We start from the raw sequence: 14846 nt of genomic DNA, 5'->3' as shown, positions 1-14846 counted from the left end.
CCGAATCTACCTTCAAACTTCTCCTGCTACAGATACTGTCTCGAACCCTTCTTCCTTGGAACTTTCTTTGGACGACATGGCCGGAACATTCATCCTTGCTGCCCTGGCCCTAAGTCGTGTTGCCCTGGCCCACATTGCAGCTTTTGCTAAGGGCATGTACTGCGAGAACGGTACAGACCCAGCAAACCCAAATGTCAATAGCAACGCACCTGTGTCTCCCTTGTACGAACTCAACCAGGAGGATTGGTGGTTTCAACACGACCGTGGTTGCGACAAGGTCCCTCCCCCGGAGGGTATTTTTCTCGAGCTCCCCGCTGGCGGGTCTTTTGACGTCGAATTAGCGGACAATCAAGCATTCACCACTCTTTCTTACAACGGCAAGTATACAACTGAGTGGCCCGACGGTGGTGACCACCCAGAGGACTGGCACGGCGGTAGTGTTGATGAGGGTTGTATTCAGGATGGAGGATACATGCATGTCCAGAACCAGAGTATGGCCCAGGGGACCGCCTTTGCCATTGCCTACGAGAGTGATCTCGGTGCCATCAGCTTGGAGGATCTGGTCGTCTTCACGGTCTTGGAGCAGTACATCCCCTGTCGATGTTAGAGGTTCAACAACAGATGCTAACCTCTCTCTTAGTACACCTTGGAAGCGAGCGGCCACATATCAGGTCCCCGCCGCAATGCCCGCCTGCCCTGAGGGAGGCTGCACTTGTGCCTGGCTATGGGTTCCCCGTGGCTGTGGCCAGCCTAACATCTATATGCAAGGCTTCAAGTGCATGGTGACGGGAGCCACATCCACTACTCCTCTCGCCAAAGCCCAAGCTCCCGTCATGTGCGACAACGATCCCTCCACATGCGTGACTGGCGCGAAGCAAATGATCGTCTGGAACCAGGCTACGGGCAATAACGTCGAGACCAGTGGCTCTCAAACCCCGGCCTACAACGTGCGCAATGGCTTCAAGCCCGGTGCTCAAGATGACATCTTTCAGAGCGCGCCCGTTGTGCCGGTGTCGAGCTCACCTTCATCTTCATCTTTGACCACGTCATCGTCAATAGGCCGCTCGATCTCCATCTTCGCCCGTGTTTCAGCCATGACGCGTGCGCAATCCATTCCTACCACAGGTAGCAGCGCCAGCAGCACTAGCACCCCAACCACAAGTTGCCTTGTCGCCCCGACTATTCCGACATTCAGCCTTCTCCCTGGTTTATCCAGCTTTTCAATTGCGCCGACGACGCTCTCTACCGTCATCAAACCGGTCTCCGCGACTAGCGGTCCTGCTGTCCAGGAGAACACAACCCCAGCACCGTCACCGTTAGCATGACCGTTCCCCCCCACCGAGGCTGTCCCCTCAAGCGCACACACCAAGCACTTCAAAGAAAGCTAGGTCGAGTATGACGAGGAGGAGTAATCTATGATATAGCACCATGCATGTGTTTTCCGGTAATTAAAAACTCCAACACAATGGAGGCAATACACAAACGGGCAAGAAAGAAGCAAAGCAAAAGAGGAGAAATCAAGGGTGTACAGGTACTGTTGTCATCATTCATTATCTAAAAGTTTTGTTTCTTTTCTTTTCTCCCTTTCGTCATCTCAATGGTTCATGACACTCATTTTTGCTCCATACGCATGTACGCTAGAAAATTTGGGCCCAGACATCCACTCTGGCCATCTCGTTCCACCCCATCCATTCTAACCTAGCCCAAAAGAAAGAGAAAAAGTAGCTAGCTACACCAAAAAGGAAGCGCCATTCCTTAAAAAAAAAGGCTGAACCTCGCCCGGATTAAAACAGGCAGCTCATCATTTTTGGCTTTGTATCATATCAACGAATCCTACACACCAGCGTTTAGAATGAAGAAATACCCCGGAAAATTTTCACCTCGCTTGCGCCCGCTGATAAAAGACAATATACGCCTCGGAATTTTGCAAGCGATCCCTGGGTCCTAACTTGTTAGGATCGAGATCCATGTGCCTTTCATCGTCGAACTTCCTCCAGCATCCTCGGCCTTGGTCCTTGACAATACTGATATAATGGCCTCCGTCACCACTGTTACCCAAATGTCTCAGCACACCGTACGCATCGTAGCTATACGGTGGAGTGGTTGCCATGTCGATCTTGCCATCGTGGTCTGGTACCGGAGGAAGACGAGGGATGACGAAGTCATCCATGGAGAGGCCGTACAGGGGGAATTCGATCGGGGTGTGAATCTTTTTGGCCTTCTCATGTTTCGACGCAGCGAAACGTTTAAAGTGGATGACAAGGAATTGTGGAAGTCGAGTGAGGATGATTTGCTTTGTGGCTTCGCGTTCACATTTACAATATGGACACCTCCACAGTTCTGACAGCTTCTCTTCGCGACAGTATGAATTGAGACAATCGTAGATGTGCCCGGCGCCCGACCTTGGGATTTCAATGCTGATGCTGTAGAATGCTTCATAAGTCGTTGATGTTCGCTTACAAAAGAGACATCGCAGCCGAGAAGCATGTTGACCTGCAAACAGCGACGACATATAGCTGTGATCTCGATGTTCGTATCGTTTCCACTCAATCGGACTGGCCTGTGCAATATCCATTCTTTCCCTCTGCATTTCCTCGGCTGTTGTGAGTGGTCGAAGTGGGGTTCGTTCCCAATTGACATTCAGGTCCTCATGCAAACAATCAACTAGAAAGTCGAAGAATTCTTTGGCATCTTGTTGTCGGTCGATGACCCATTCCCGATTCATACGCCCGCAAAAGTTCCGGAAAGTAGATGGTTTGATAACTTCGTTATCTCCCTGCCAGACTGCTTGGACCAAGTTGGCGTACAGCTTGGGCATAATGCCATTGCTCCCCTTCCAGTTGCGTTGCACATATCCTTCATACAATCGATCATTGAAGAAGGTCGACAACGGAATAGTTGCGGACAAACACTGTAGAGTGGAATTCATGTAGCAGGTGACGCCGAAGTTGGTGAGACCGGTCTTGGGTAGTCTTCTGTTGCGTAGAGATGTCGCAGAGGAATAAAGTGGCGGTCGCGTGGCAGACGTTACTCTTGCCAGTGCTGGCTGAGGGGCGTGGATATCCGCCTCCCCGGAATAGCTGGGTCTGGGTATAGCAGGAGGAGGTCTGGCCGGGACTGTGGGAGCGGCCGCAGGTGCAGCAGGAGGTGGAGGAGAAGTAACAGGTTGAGGAAGGTAGGCCGCTGGGTGTGGAGGAAGGGGTCTCCGAGATGGCATCACCATCGACTCTTGCTGCTTGATCGAAGGGAAGCGGCGTAAGAACGTCTCGTAGTCTGGCACAAATGGTGAGGGAGGAACCTGTTCCTCTTCCGCAGCAGGATATTCCTCGTCACTCCCGGTCTCAGCTCTTTCATTGGGCGTCACTTCTTCCTGAAGCGCCTGTTGACGCCATGCTTCCTGCTCGCTTTCGTCCAGGAACTTGTGATCGCGGAGTCGTCGGTTGCGGACCTCATATCGCGAATTGGCAGACACCATGCGTTGTCGGGCAATGGGCCTCCCAGGACCAACGGCAACTCGCTGACGCGTCGTACCGAGGGTGGCCGCCGTCTTGGAACGTACCAGCGAATGAGCCCCCACGAAGTCAATCCAAGCGTCAAGACCGCCCGCCAACAACGCGGGAGGTCGACCGTCCTTGAGAGGTTTGGTGTCATTGAACTCGTACAAGGTGTCGTAGAGCGCTCTCAGTGCGGGAGCTTTGGTCATTGTCGGAGGACCTTTCAAATATGAGTTGTCGTTCGTGTCCTGATCGTAGTACACCACCAGGTCGAATTCATTTCGGCGAGCAAAGTGGGATTGTTCGGCATCGGGAGCCAGAACGAGCCGATCCTCGAGCTCTTCCGCTGAGACTCCCTCTTTGAGGGAGATGGGTTCGATACAGATGATAGAACTAGACATGATATGCCCGTCATCAAAGAGAACCCGCTCTCTAATATCGATAAGAAGGACATTGTACTTCCTCATGTATTCGTGCAAGGTAGGTGCATCGATTGACGTTTTATGGGGAAGATCACTGGAGCTGCTTTTCGGGATCATGGCAGAATTCACCCCGTTTGGAGTCATCGGTCGATAGGGTAGCAGAATCTCATCGCGAGTTCGCTGCAGGTGTAACGAAGTAGACGACGAGTTTTGAGATTGATTGTAGTATGTTTGTCTCCTTTCTGACGGAGGACGACCGCCTTCTGTCGAGGGCCGATTGTTTGCATGGAAACCACCGGAAGTAGTGTTGATAGGACTATAGGCGGGACTAGGCGGTTTGGGCATAACCATTGATGTGGCAAGAGGAACTTTGGGCGGTATTGACGGGCCATTGCTGGAAGGCATGTCTCGTGGCCCGCTCAGCCGCGGGCTGGGAAATCCGTTGACGCCTGCGGAAGAATATGATTGCGGTCGCGGACCAAATCCGGCGCCAGGCTGAAAATCGCTTGCTTTGGGCATAGAGAGGACACTCGACTCCTCGGAAGCATTTCCCAATCCTCGGAGACGAGCAAACCTTTGACTTAGATCGTTAGAAGCCTCGGTCAGTGGTCGTCCTTGCAGACCTTCAGGTTTGGGTTTGCTAGTGGGACGCGCTCGTTCTATTCGGAGGGCGTCGGGAAGCTCGTGAGATGCACGAGGAGGGTTCTCTCGGGTATTCGAGATTCCAGAGTCACCAGCAGACGACGGTCGTCCCCCTCCTGGCGCCGCGGCATTTGGAGGCACTCCAAAACCGGTAGAATACACCGGCTTTCGCGGAACGGCCCATGACTGTGGTCGTGTCCCGTGCTGTGCGTTATTATCTTCGATGATGACCTTTACTTGGGTCATTTGGCCTTCCAACTCGTTCAACTTTCGGAGGGCAGTCTTGTACTTCGTTGCCCAAGAGTGATTGTGATCCCAGAACCCATACTCCTTATGTCGAGGAATATGGTTGACGGCGATTTCATATCCGCGAACGTAACTTTTATAAGCCAGGTCAGGCCGCCCAAAATCCAGCGCATTTCGGGCGGTTGCGACACAGTTTTCAACGTCGCTGAGATAGTACACAAGCGAGCCGTCGGCCTGAAATGACGTTGCATCTTGGATGATATCCTTGATGTGAGGGTAGACCTTTTCGGAGCTCGAGTCTGGTTTGCTGTCTCTGGGATCGGTCCAACTCCCTCTCGAAGAGGGAAGGGTACTGGCAGAGCTGGAAGTGGTCTGACTGGAAAAGGATGACGAGGATGCGTACGCCGCCATGGCGGTGTTGGAGCAATATTACCGGGGGATCATTGCGCAGAAGACTCTCACCGAGTCTTGGGTTGGTAGGGCCTCGTTTATAATCCCCTCAATGTCGTGCGAGAAGGAATCGTGTTGGGAAGGACGGGAGCCGACAGGGGGGGCACACGTTGTCGTGGGGGGAGATTGGGATTTCGATAGGGATGGTGAGCCGCAGGAGGTCTGGGAAGGGACGAGGGATATGAAGGGTCGGAGATTGGAGTCGATGACGGCGAGTTGAGAAGAAGGGAGTGACAAAGACGGTCTAGAAGGTCACTGGGGGAGAGAATGGGAGTGTCGAAAGCGCCACCCACGGACGGATTTGCACCTGGGATTTGCTGGATACTCCGTAGTGGTGCAAATTACGGGGGAGTACGTACTTCAGCCTTGCGCCCAATTTCACGAGGCTGGATCTTTTGCAGCACAGGAGTGTCTGATCAACCGTAATCATCCTGCGCCGCCGCGACAAGTGGCAACCAACCCGCATTATTACGCATCGGAGGTTTCCCCAGAGCGCATCACTTCAGTTGCGGTGTTCTTGGATCACCACCATCTCTCCATAACCTCTGGGACCAATCTCCCGTGACAAGTTTTCACTGCTCCTCGAATCCTGCCTCCGCTTTGACCGAAGAACTCCGCACGCGTAACCTGTCCTGAAGAATCACTCTCTTGAATTCAGAACCATGGCCGGATGGTTCTCCTCAGGAACCTCTGCTCTCGACGAGCAGATCGAGAAAGCCACTTCTTCCAGCTTGGAGGACATTGCCACAAGCCTGGAAATCTCAGATCTGATCAGATCCAAAACTGTGCAGCCTAAAGATGCTATGCGGTCATTAAAGAGACGGATAGGCAACAAGAATCCAAATATTCAACTTTCCGCCTTGAAGCTCACCGACACCTGTGTTAAAAATGGCGGCTCGCATTTCCTCGCCGAAATCGCCTCTCGCGAGTTCATGGACAATCTTGTTTCGTTACTGAAGGCATACGGGGCCGCTTCCGTCAACGACGAGGTCAAGCAAAAGATACTCGAGTTGGTGCAGAGCTGGGCCAGTGCTACGCAAGGACGATACGAACTATCATATATCAACGAAGTTTACAAGAGCTTACAGAAAGAAGGCTTCAAGTTTCCACCTAAAGTGGAGATCTCCAGCAGTATGGTGGATAGCAGCGCGCCGCCTGAGTGGGCTGACAGCGATGTCTGCATGCGATGCCGAACCGCGTTCACCTTCACCAATCGGAAACACCACTGCAGGAATTGCGGCAATGTCTTCGATCAGCAATGCTCCTCCAAGTCGATCCCTTTGCCCCATCTGGGCATCATGCAACCTGTTCGAGTCGACGACGGTTGTTACGACAAGTTGACGAAGAAGTCATCCGGGGGTTCTGAGCGCCGGGTTTCCTTCGCACCTAAACCGAGTACTATGCAACCACGAAGCGCTCGAGTGGAGGCCGGTAGCTTTGACGAGGACTTGAAAAGAGCGCTGGAAATGAGTTTAGAAGAAGCCAGAGGAGTGTCAGGCTCCGGGTATGTTCCGCCATCACAGTCCAAGCAAGAGCCGGCGAAGACAAATGGTGCATCGAATGAGGAAGAGGATGATCCGGACTTGAAAGCCGCTCTGGCTTTGTCTCTGAAGGAAGCTGAGGAACAGGCTAAGAAGCATGCGGCCTCGATGAAGAAATCTGCCGACGATGGAGCCAGCTCCACGCAACCGTTTGTTATGCCCAAGAACGATTATGAATTGTCGATTATGGAAGCTGAAAACATCAACCTGTTCTCGACGTTAGTGGATCGACTACAGCATCAGCCTCCAGGAACTATTCTCCGAGAACCACAAATTCAAGAATTGTATGAAAGCATTGGTAAGCTTCGGCCCAAACTGGCCAGAACTCTGGGTGAGACAATGTCCAAGAATGACGCATTGCTTGATTTGCACGCGAAACTATCCACCGTTGTGCGATACTACGATCGCATGCTTGAAGAGCGATTGAACAATACGTATAATCAAAGAAACTCCGGTTACACAGCATATGGACTACCCTCGCCCGCTGCGGCACCTCAACCGTCCGGAATGTACCCTTCAATAGCCTCAGGACCGCCGCCGTCCATGAATACTGGTCCTGGCGGTGCAGAGAACTATTATTTCAGCAATGCACCTATGGAGTCGTATGCTCCTCCTCCTCCTCCTTCTCAGCAGACACCAATGGCCCAGCCACAACGGTCCTATTCATATACCGGTCAGAAGCAGGAAGCTCCTGCATCTCCATATCAATACGCAGCAAATCAACAGCCTTCGCAACAACATCAACCAAGCAGTCAGCCTCCTCAATTCAACCAACCCTCTTCCCCACAAATGTATCAACAATATCCATCTCAGCCCTCCCAGCCACAGTATCCTCAAATGCCTCCGGCTGATCCCCAGCAAACGCCAACATCGTATGCCCCGATGCCTCCAATGTCTCCTGAGGCTCCGACTCCACAGCCACCATCGCAATATCAAACACAACAACAAGTACAACAAACTCCACAACCCTACCCACAACAACCCCCGCCTTCGAGTCAGCCTCATCAACAAAGTTACTCTCAACCACAACAGTACGTTCCTCAACAGCAGGGGCAGCCACCGTCGCAGCAACCAGCTCCACAATCGATACCCAACTCATACGGCTCTTACCCAACCTATACGCAAGAACACTTCCCCTCCGCGCCGCAGCATACGCCGTCATACCAACAACCACAGTCCCATCCACAGCAGCATCAACCGCAGCCCGTTGCCGTGGAGGAAAGTTTGATCGAGCTCTGAGACCACGATCATGACATTATCATCTGCGGCGAAGGACTAGAATAGTGCGAGGAGGGGGGGGAGTTGACATGAGCTGGAGAAAGTAGCTCGTGTTGTTTTCACAAACACTATATTCATCATGAGAGAATCAGAGAAAAGGGACCGAGGATGAGCCCTCTTCAATTCCAGTCCACCATGAATGTGAGATTTGGGTACCAATCATCATTCCTGATTTCTAGCTGTTTCTTCAACCAGTACCCTACCCATAGTCGAATAGCAATAAACCATTGTCTGTGTACGTATGCCACCTCATAGAACCAGATGTTCTCAAGACATGGTTTTTCTTCTCCATAAATTAAGAAAGACATTGAGGTCAATGATTGATCCAAGACACTCAGCTGCGACACAAGGAACGAGTTTTCCCGGCCTTGACTTGGTTTGCATTGATTCAGTCGTCGGGTCGAGGTAAGGGACGCTCCACTGTTGAATCCCAGTACCATACAGCCAACGCCCGCCCAAATCTGATTTCTTTCTGTGTCTTTCTGCTGCGAGGACGCCATTAAGTCTCGGGCACCTTTCAATTTTCATCATGTCCCCTACACATGGGTAACCGACTGCAAAGCACAACATGCACATCTCGCTGAGATCCGTCCACTCTTTTCCATGACCATTTCAAATGAGTGATTCGTCTCAGTTCAGACCCGGTGTCCCTCTTGACTCTCGTATCATAGTTTCATTCTCGGCATATCACCACCCAACACAGACCTCTTAGCTGGTTTCCTCTTATAAAATTGATTGTCGTTCGGCCATCCCCAGATGTTTTCGCTAATACTGTACTCTTCCTCAATCTCCTTACCAGTCTCGCGAGCTTCGGTTTTTCTCCAAACCATCTCATCCCACTTAGTAAATCTCTGTGCATGGTGAAGATAATCGGTGATGTCATCTTGTTGTTCCGAGTTAGTATCATTTCGAGGCTGCCCATTACACCGTCCTCTTCTCAAACGGGCGGCTTTCAGTCCCAGTCTCTCGCGACGGCGGTTTTCTTCATTCTTCTTCTGTTGCTGCAATGCGAGGCGTTTGGCGACTTCGTTCGCGTCATGCAGTGCAATCAGCTTTCTCTTTGCCGGATGCTTGGCCATGAGGGAGTTGATGAGACGATACATTTGCCATTCGATGCTTCGATTGACACCATCTTCTGTCTCCGCCTTGGAGGCCATGGGACCTTTCTTGACAAATTCTATTGCTGGCTTGTTCTTAATGCTCCACCCATCTGTATTGACTAGTCTTGGGGGATGATCGATGTGGTGTCGTAGGTAGCTGGTAGTCACTACGTCAGAAGGGGTCATGCCCGTCGCGTTTTCCCAGTACAACAATCCGGGGCGGTATTCGACAATAAATTTGACCAGTTGTTGGTGACCTCTGCGGATAAGAGAATGCAGGGGATAGTCTCCTGCACCATTTATTTTCTCCAGGTCCTTGCCGTTCGAGTAGGACAGGACAATCTTGACACTTTCCTCCCAACCGGTGGCGGAGTGGATATGGCCCAAAAATAGAGCCAGAGGAGTCGTACCGGCAGTCTCAGTTCCACCGCATCGCTCGAGCAACAACGGAGGAATGATTTTCTGGTCAAGAATTCCCAAAACAGATCGAAGCAAAGCATGTTTGTGGGGATCGATGGTATCAAGAATGGTGTGTAGAATGTTTCTTCCTTTGTGATCCTTGGTAGCTTGATTGGCACCAGCCGCAATCAATTTCCGCGCGGCGTAATACCTGCCCACCTCAAAAGCGAGATGGAGGGGAGTCCTGCCGTCGGCTGTACGAACCTCCAAAGACTGCGGCATCTTTTCGAGTAGGAAATCGAAGGTCGGCTGACTCCCGTCCTCAGTAGGTCGTGACAACACACCGACATGGAGAGCAAAGCTGTTTCGTGTAGACAGCCAGGCATTCAAGGTGCCCTGGATACCGCCCTCGGTGTGCGCTAGTCCCTGGATGCGTTTGTCGTTCTTGAACGACTCCGCAAACTCCATGTACCGACGCAGAGGAGCGTCAGATAAGAAGTAATCCGTGGTCTCCAAGTTACCTTCGACAATAGCGACCAGCAGGGGAATCCCCATGTCAGACTCGACTTGCTTGGGACGCGACCCTTTCCTGCCCGCCTCCGCCCAGTCTTGACGTTTCTTGCCGTGAACGGTCAGACCTTGATAGTATTTTGGCTTTTCGTCTAGGTTGACACCCGATTTCTGAAACATTTTTTGGAGTGGGAACCCAAATCCAGTGGTCCTGATGATCTCGCCGATCATTTCAACTCGGCCTAGGTAGAATGCGAGTACAAAATCGTCTTTGACGATATGGGCTACCCTCGAGCTGTCTCCATCTTCCTTTTGAGTCTCAAGATCCTTGTGGATCTTGATGAGGAATTTCAAAAGGCTCATATTGTCTGTGAAAATAGCGTATCGAATCAAAGATTGGCGGTTCAATGTGGAAAAGTTTTCGAAGGCGGCATTGAACCAAGCCCATGATTGATGAGAATGGCCAGCGACATAAACACTTGGCGCGAACATCCCCCCCAAACATTGCTGGACTTCTTGTTCGTCAACACTGTCGTCGACGGCCCGACTAACTTGGCAACCCCAGGAGACCATGGTAGCGGGAGAAACTTTCGATTTGACATTGTCGGCGAGAGCCGCCACGTCATCGACCGTGAAAGTTTCATTGATAATCTGAGCGAGGACACCGATGTGATCGCCCTTTTCGGAGCCTTCGCCATCGTCACTGCATTCGCTGTCATCATCGTATCCTCGTTCAGCACGCAGACTGTAATGGTATCTTTCTGACTTCTCACCAGGCTGATACTGAACGGTGGCAATTTCGACGACCAATTTCGCCAGATCGTAGTGACCTCGGAGAGTCGCAATCGAGAATGGACTGAATCCTCGAAGATCGGTGACAGCGACCTGGAGAGGGCATGTTCCAGACAAGCAAAGTGATCTCACCGTGTCCGAGTCACCCTTCCAGGCAGCCTCAAAGAGCCGGATATAATCGGCCTTCTTTTCCGTGGTTAGGTCCAGGACTATAAAAGATATATTTGTTTTGTATGGCTCAGTGTTGTATCCCCCATTTCCACCGTAGTATTGCCGCATTCTGTTGTCTGGTTTGGTAACATCTTCGTGCAATTCATAGAAAGTCTTCGCACCCTTCTTGACGAGCTTTTCACTGAGTTCAACTAACTTGGAAATGGTAGCTTTCACCGCAGCTTCTCGTTCTTTGTTACCCTCTTCCGAGGCGGGCTTCTGAGAGGCAAGTTTGTCTGCGTATTGTTGCGTTTGATATCGATGGAGAAGTTTTGCATCGCGTAAATCATGGTATGCTGTCCAATATTGGTACGAACCTTGATCAAAATTGAGGTACTGTTCATCTTTGCCCAGAGATTCTGGCTTTTTGAGTTGCTTGTCCTTTTCTGTGTCCAAGGTCTTTTTCAGAAACTCGACCCTGCTTCGGACGAGATCCAATAGGGACTTATCTTCGCCTCGCCAGTATTCATGATCAAGGTACGCGTAAGCTTCCTTCGGCAGTGTGTTGACGTCTTCGCCGTTGTCAACAAGCTGATTGACCAAGTCGATCATCTCCATCTTCATGGCGACAATGATTGGTTGCTCAACATGTTTCTGATAGAGTTTTCTCACTTCCGTTGGATCATCCAACGTTGTGTCGAAGCTGCGCTTGTATGTCCGAGCAAATACCTCAAAGTCAATATGAGTTTTAGCGCCCATTGCAACCAGACTATTTACAACGCCAGTGTTCCCGGTTCGGATTGCTGACAGGATAGGTGCGTCGACATTTGGACTGGTCCAACATCCTGAAATGGCAATGAAGTTCGCAGCTTTTGTGAAGGCGGCAGAATCGGCGGTCTGGAGAGTCTCTAGGATCAGAGCTTTTGCATTGCTTACAGCGTAATGAAGGGCCGAAACATGGTTCATGTCGGCTTGAGTAGATGTCGCGCCATGAGCAAGGAGATTTTTGATGACTTCGTTTGCTTGTTGCAATGGAAGCTCGAGAGCCAGTATAATGGTCAGGATCGCAGCTTTGGCATTCTTTCGGTTATATTGGTCCATAATTTTGACCGGAAGGAGGACGTCGGCGCCATATCCGTCGATGAGTACGTCGATAATGGGAATGTGTCCAGCCAGGATGGCCAGATGGAGAGGCGACAGCGGACTATCCCATGCGAGGACGTCAACGTCGTAAACATCCGGTCCGCCTTTATCCTCGGTCAATACATCATTTGCTTCCGTGGTCTTCTCCACTCTCACAAAGGATCCTTCGGTCACGTCGTCAGCCTCGTCATCTTCATCATGGAAGTCTTCCTCAGAGTCAAACGAGTCACTGGCCCCGGCCTCACTCGGTTCGGTTCTTCCTGCTTCGTTGTGGGCATTTGCTCTTCGTGCATGTTTTCTTGCTTCTTCTTTGCGAGACTCTTCCTTCTCATTGGCTTCACTCTTGTCCAGGAGATCTTTGACCATCCGCACTTCTCCACGAAGAGCAGCAATGTGCAAAGCAGTCATCCCGTTATACAATCTAGAGACAATGCGAGCGTCGTGGTCAATCAAGTACCGAACGATTTCGGGAGTTGAACACATCACTGCTAGTTGAAGAGGAGTTCGACCAGCGTGATCTCGTCTGTTGACATCGGCCCCTTCGGTGGATGAAAACCAATCTTTGACAGCATCAAGATCTTGCTCGACGATTGCTTGACAGAGTCTTGTCGTGTTGCCGACGTACGCCATTTCTGTCCAATCAACATCTGTGATGGGGTGGAAGCTGCCGATGGCTTGTCGTCCCGGATCATCTTTGAGAAAGCTCACGCCCCCCGAGACATAAAGTTTGCTCTCTTCTTCGAGAGCCGCAAAGTCTTCGTCCGTGGTTGGCTCCGGGCAGAATCCACAACAATCATGGATAACATCATTCACAGAGCCGAAAAAAGCCGGGTGTCGATGTAATTTGGTCTCCCTGTCCTTCGGTCTGTTCCACTCGGCGTTCAATAGCAAATCCTTGGTGAAGAGGAGCTTTTCCACCCGCTTTGCATTATACTTCGGTCCGTACGGGATGCTGACAGTGTGATAATTGGAGACTTCTTCTTCGTCAACCCAGTCGGCAACGTCATCCGGCTGTGCGTCTTTGACATTTCCAGGCAACTGATGACGGAATCTGGCATTCCGTGGCAATGGGGGCCGTCCTCTCTCCTGTCGGCGTTGCGTCAGATATGTGTCTCTGTCATTGGGGTGTGGAAGCTGTTCCAGAACAAGCAATCTGGCCAGACCCTGAACTCTTGAGAAGGATCTCTCAAAGATGGTAGGATCGACTCGACTGCGGTCAATTTCCGGCCAGTATACTTCGAAACCACGGTGGGAATACTTGGACAGTCGATTTTCGTAGGATGGAGATCTCCTTGTGAGATCGATCGTATTCATTTGGGTCATGAAGGCTGCTAGAGCTCGTGGTGAAGCCCAGACTTGTTGACCATCATAGGCCACGCAAGCACAGTCGACGTCAAAGCCAGTGAGAACCTCCGAAATACTCTTGTACAAACGAAGAACGATTTGGACATGTCGAGTGGGGTATTCTGAAACAATGGTGATGGCATTCTTGGTACGAATAGTTGTGGTCTCTGCCAAAATGCTGTCCCGGATTCGGGACTCGATCTGTTTGATCTTTTCAATTGCTTGCTCTTCATCGAGTCCGTACAGGAAGAGATCAACGTCAGAAGCAGGAGCCAGCTTCTCATGATAGTATGCTCGAAGGGCACGCTGCGGTTATGTTAATGCCGTCAGGACCAATTGGCAAGAGTACTCGCCTTGGATTCGTTGTGGGGAGCTTCAACTGGAAGCAATGAAGTGACAACGGCACTTCCAGCAACGACGACATTTGTCCAGTCCAGATCGACAAGGGAGGATTCAGAAAACAGGTTGAAGTTTGTCTTGAACTCTTTCAGGGATGAGACAGTGGCGAGGGAGCCATTTTTCCGCCGAAGATCGTCTGAGAGAGGCAGCAGGTATTTGTCCTTGTCAGCAGTGGACTCGTTGGCGATGTCCCTAGCTCGAATAGTAACTGGAGTATTTTTGAACACAGAGACCAGGTGATTGGCGTTTACAGCAGGATGGTTTGGATGTTGTGCATAGATCTCTCGCAGCTTGGTCTCGAAAGCCTTGAATGGTTTCACTGCCTCGGCCACACCGGCGTGTGACTGAGGGTGTTTGTTGGCATATTCGACAAACTCGGTAATTGGTACAGGGATAGAAGGAAGCTCCATGGTAGAAGGGCTCTTAGATGTATGGGTCGTGGGACCCTGACCAAAAATGGTGGCGGGAAAAGAAGGGCTGTAGACAGATGAAAGAGAAGCAAAACGACGGTATATCCAAAATAGGGGGATAGATTGAGTTTGCTGTGTGGATTTCAATGCTCCTGTGATAAGTTGGAGTGCTGGGAAGAGGATTATGGGCATGTGGACGAGGAGAGGTTGAGCATGGAGGTGTTATATGAGATGAGTAGAGTCCTCGTGGCACGGATTTCAACGAGTGCGCGGAACGTGGAAGCCACTACTTTAGGCACCCATGCCTCTTGTCTCTTCTCCATAGAAGACATCCATATCCCTCCAAGTTGGTAGCTGCATCATATTCAGGGGTCTGCTGCAGGTGGAGAAGGATGCCTCTTCTCGCCTAATTCCTTTATGCCAATCAGGCCACGGAGCCCTTCTGACCAACAGATTGATTGGCCACAGTTTCAGATTTACTTGCGAGCTCAGCCACATTTCCTGATCCAGAGCGTCGGGGCGAACT

The 14846-nt window shown here is 51.1% G+C and overlaps 4 protein-coding genes across 4 annotated transcripts; 2 read left to right on the top strand and 2 right to left on the bottom strand.

Moving 5' to 3' along the window:
* Nucleotides 1-76: 76 nt before the first annotated feature.
* Nucleotides 77-1325, top strand: Z518_07498 (uncharacterized protein; the record flags this gene model as incomplete). Its single annotated transcript, XM_013415627.1, has 2 exons — nucleotides 77-585; nucleotides 641-1325. The coding sequence occupies 2 exons, from the start codon at nucleotides 77-79 to the stop codon at nucleotides 1323-1325; spliced, it is 1194 nt and encodes a 397-aa protein (XP_013271081.1).
* Nucleotides 1326-1876: 551 nt separating this feature from the next.
* On the bottom strand, nucleotides 1877-5215 carry Z518_07497 (uncharacterized protein; the record flags this gene model as incomplete). Its single annotated transcript, XM_013415626.1, has 1 exon — nucleotides 1877-5215. The coding sequence occupies one exon, from the start codon at nucleotides 5213-5215 to the stop codon at nucleotides 1877-1879; it is 3339 nt and encodes a 1112-aa protein (XP_013271080.1).
* Nucleotides 5216-5916: 701 nt separating this feature from the next.
* Z518_07496 (uncharacterized protein) lies at nucleotides 5917-8034 on the top strand (the record flags this gene model as incomplete). Its single annotated transcript, XM_013415625.1, has 1 exon — nucleotides 5917-8034. The coding sequence occupies one exon, from the start codon at nucleotides 5917-5919 to the stop codon at nucleotides 8032-8034; it is 2118 nt and encodes a 705-aa protein (XP_013271079.1).
* A 704-nt stretch (nucleotides 8035-8738) lies between these two features.
* On the bottom strand, nucleotides 8739-14320 carry Z518_07495 (uncharacterized protein; the record flags this gene model as incomplete). Its single annotated transcript, XM_013415624.1, has 2 exons — nucleotides 8739-13804; nucleotides 13861-14320. 2 exons carry the CDS (start codon nucleotides 14318-14320, stop codon nucleotides 8739-8741), a joined length of 5526 nt encoding a protein of 1841 aa, XP_013271078.1.
* Nucleotides 14321-14846: the final 526 nt, after the last annotated feature.

The sequence above is a fragment of the Rhinocladiella mackenziei genome, assembly GCF_000835555.1.
Source record: "Rhinocladiella mackenziei CBS 650.93 unplaced genomic scaffold supercont1.5, whole genome shotgun sequence".
Lineage (NCBI taxonomy): Eukaryota > Fungi > Ascomycota > Eurotiomycetes > Chaetothyriales > Herpotrichiellaceae > Rhinocladiella > Rhinocladiella mackenziei.
The sequence above is the reverse complement of the archived record's forward strand: the minus strand, read 5'-3'. Positions and strand labels throughout refer to the sequence as shown.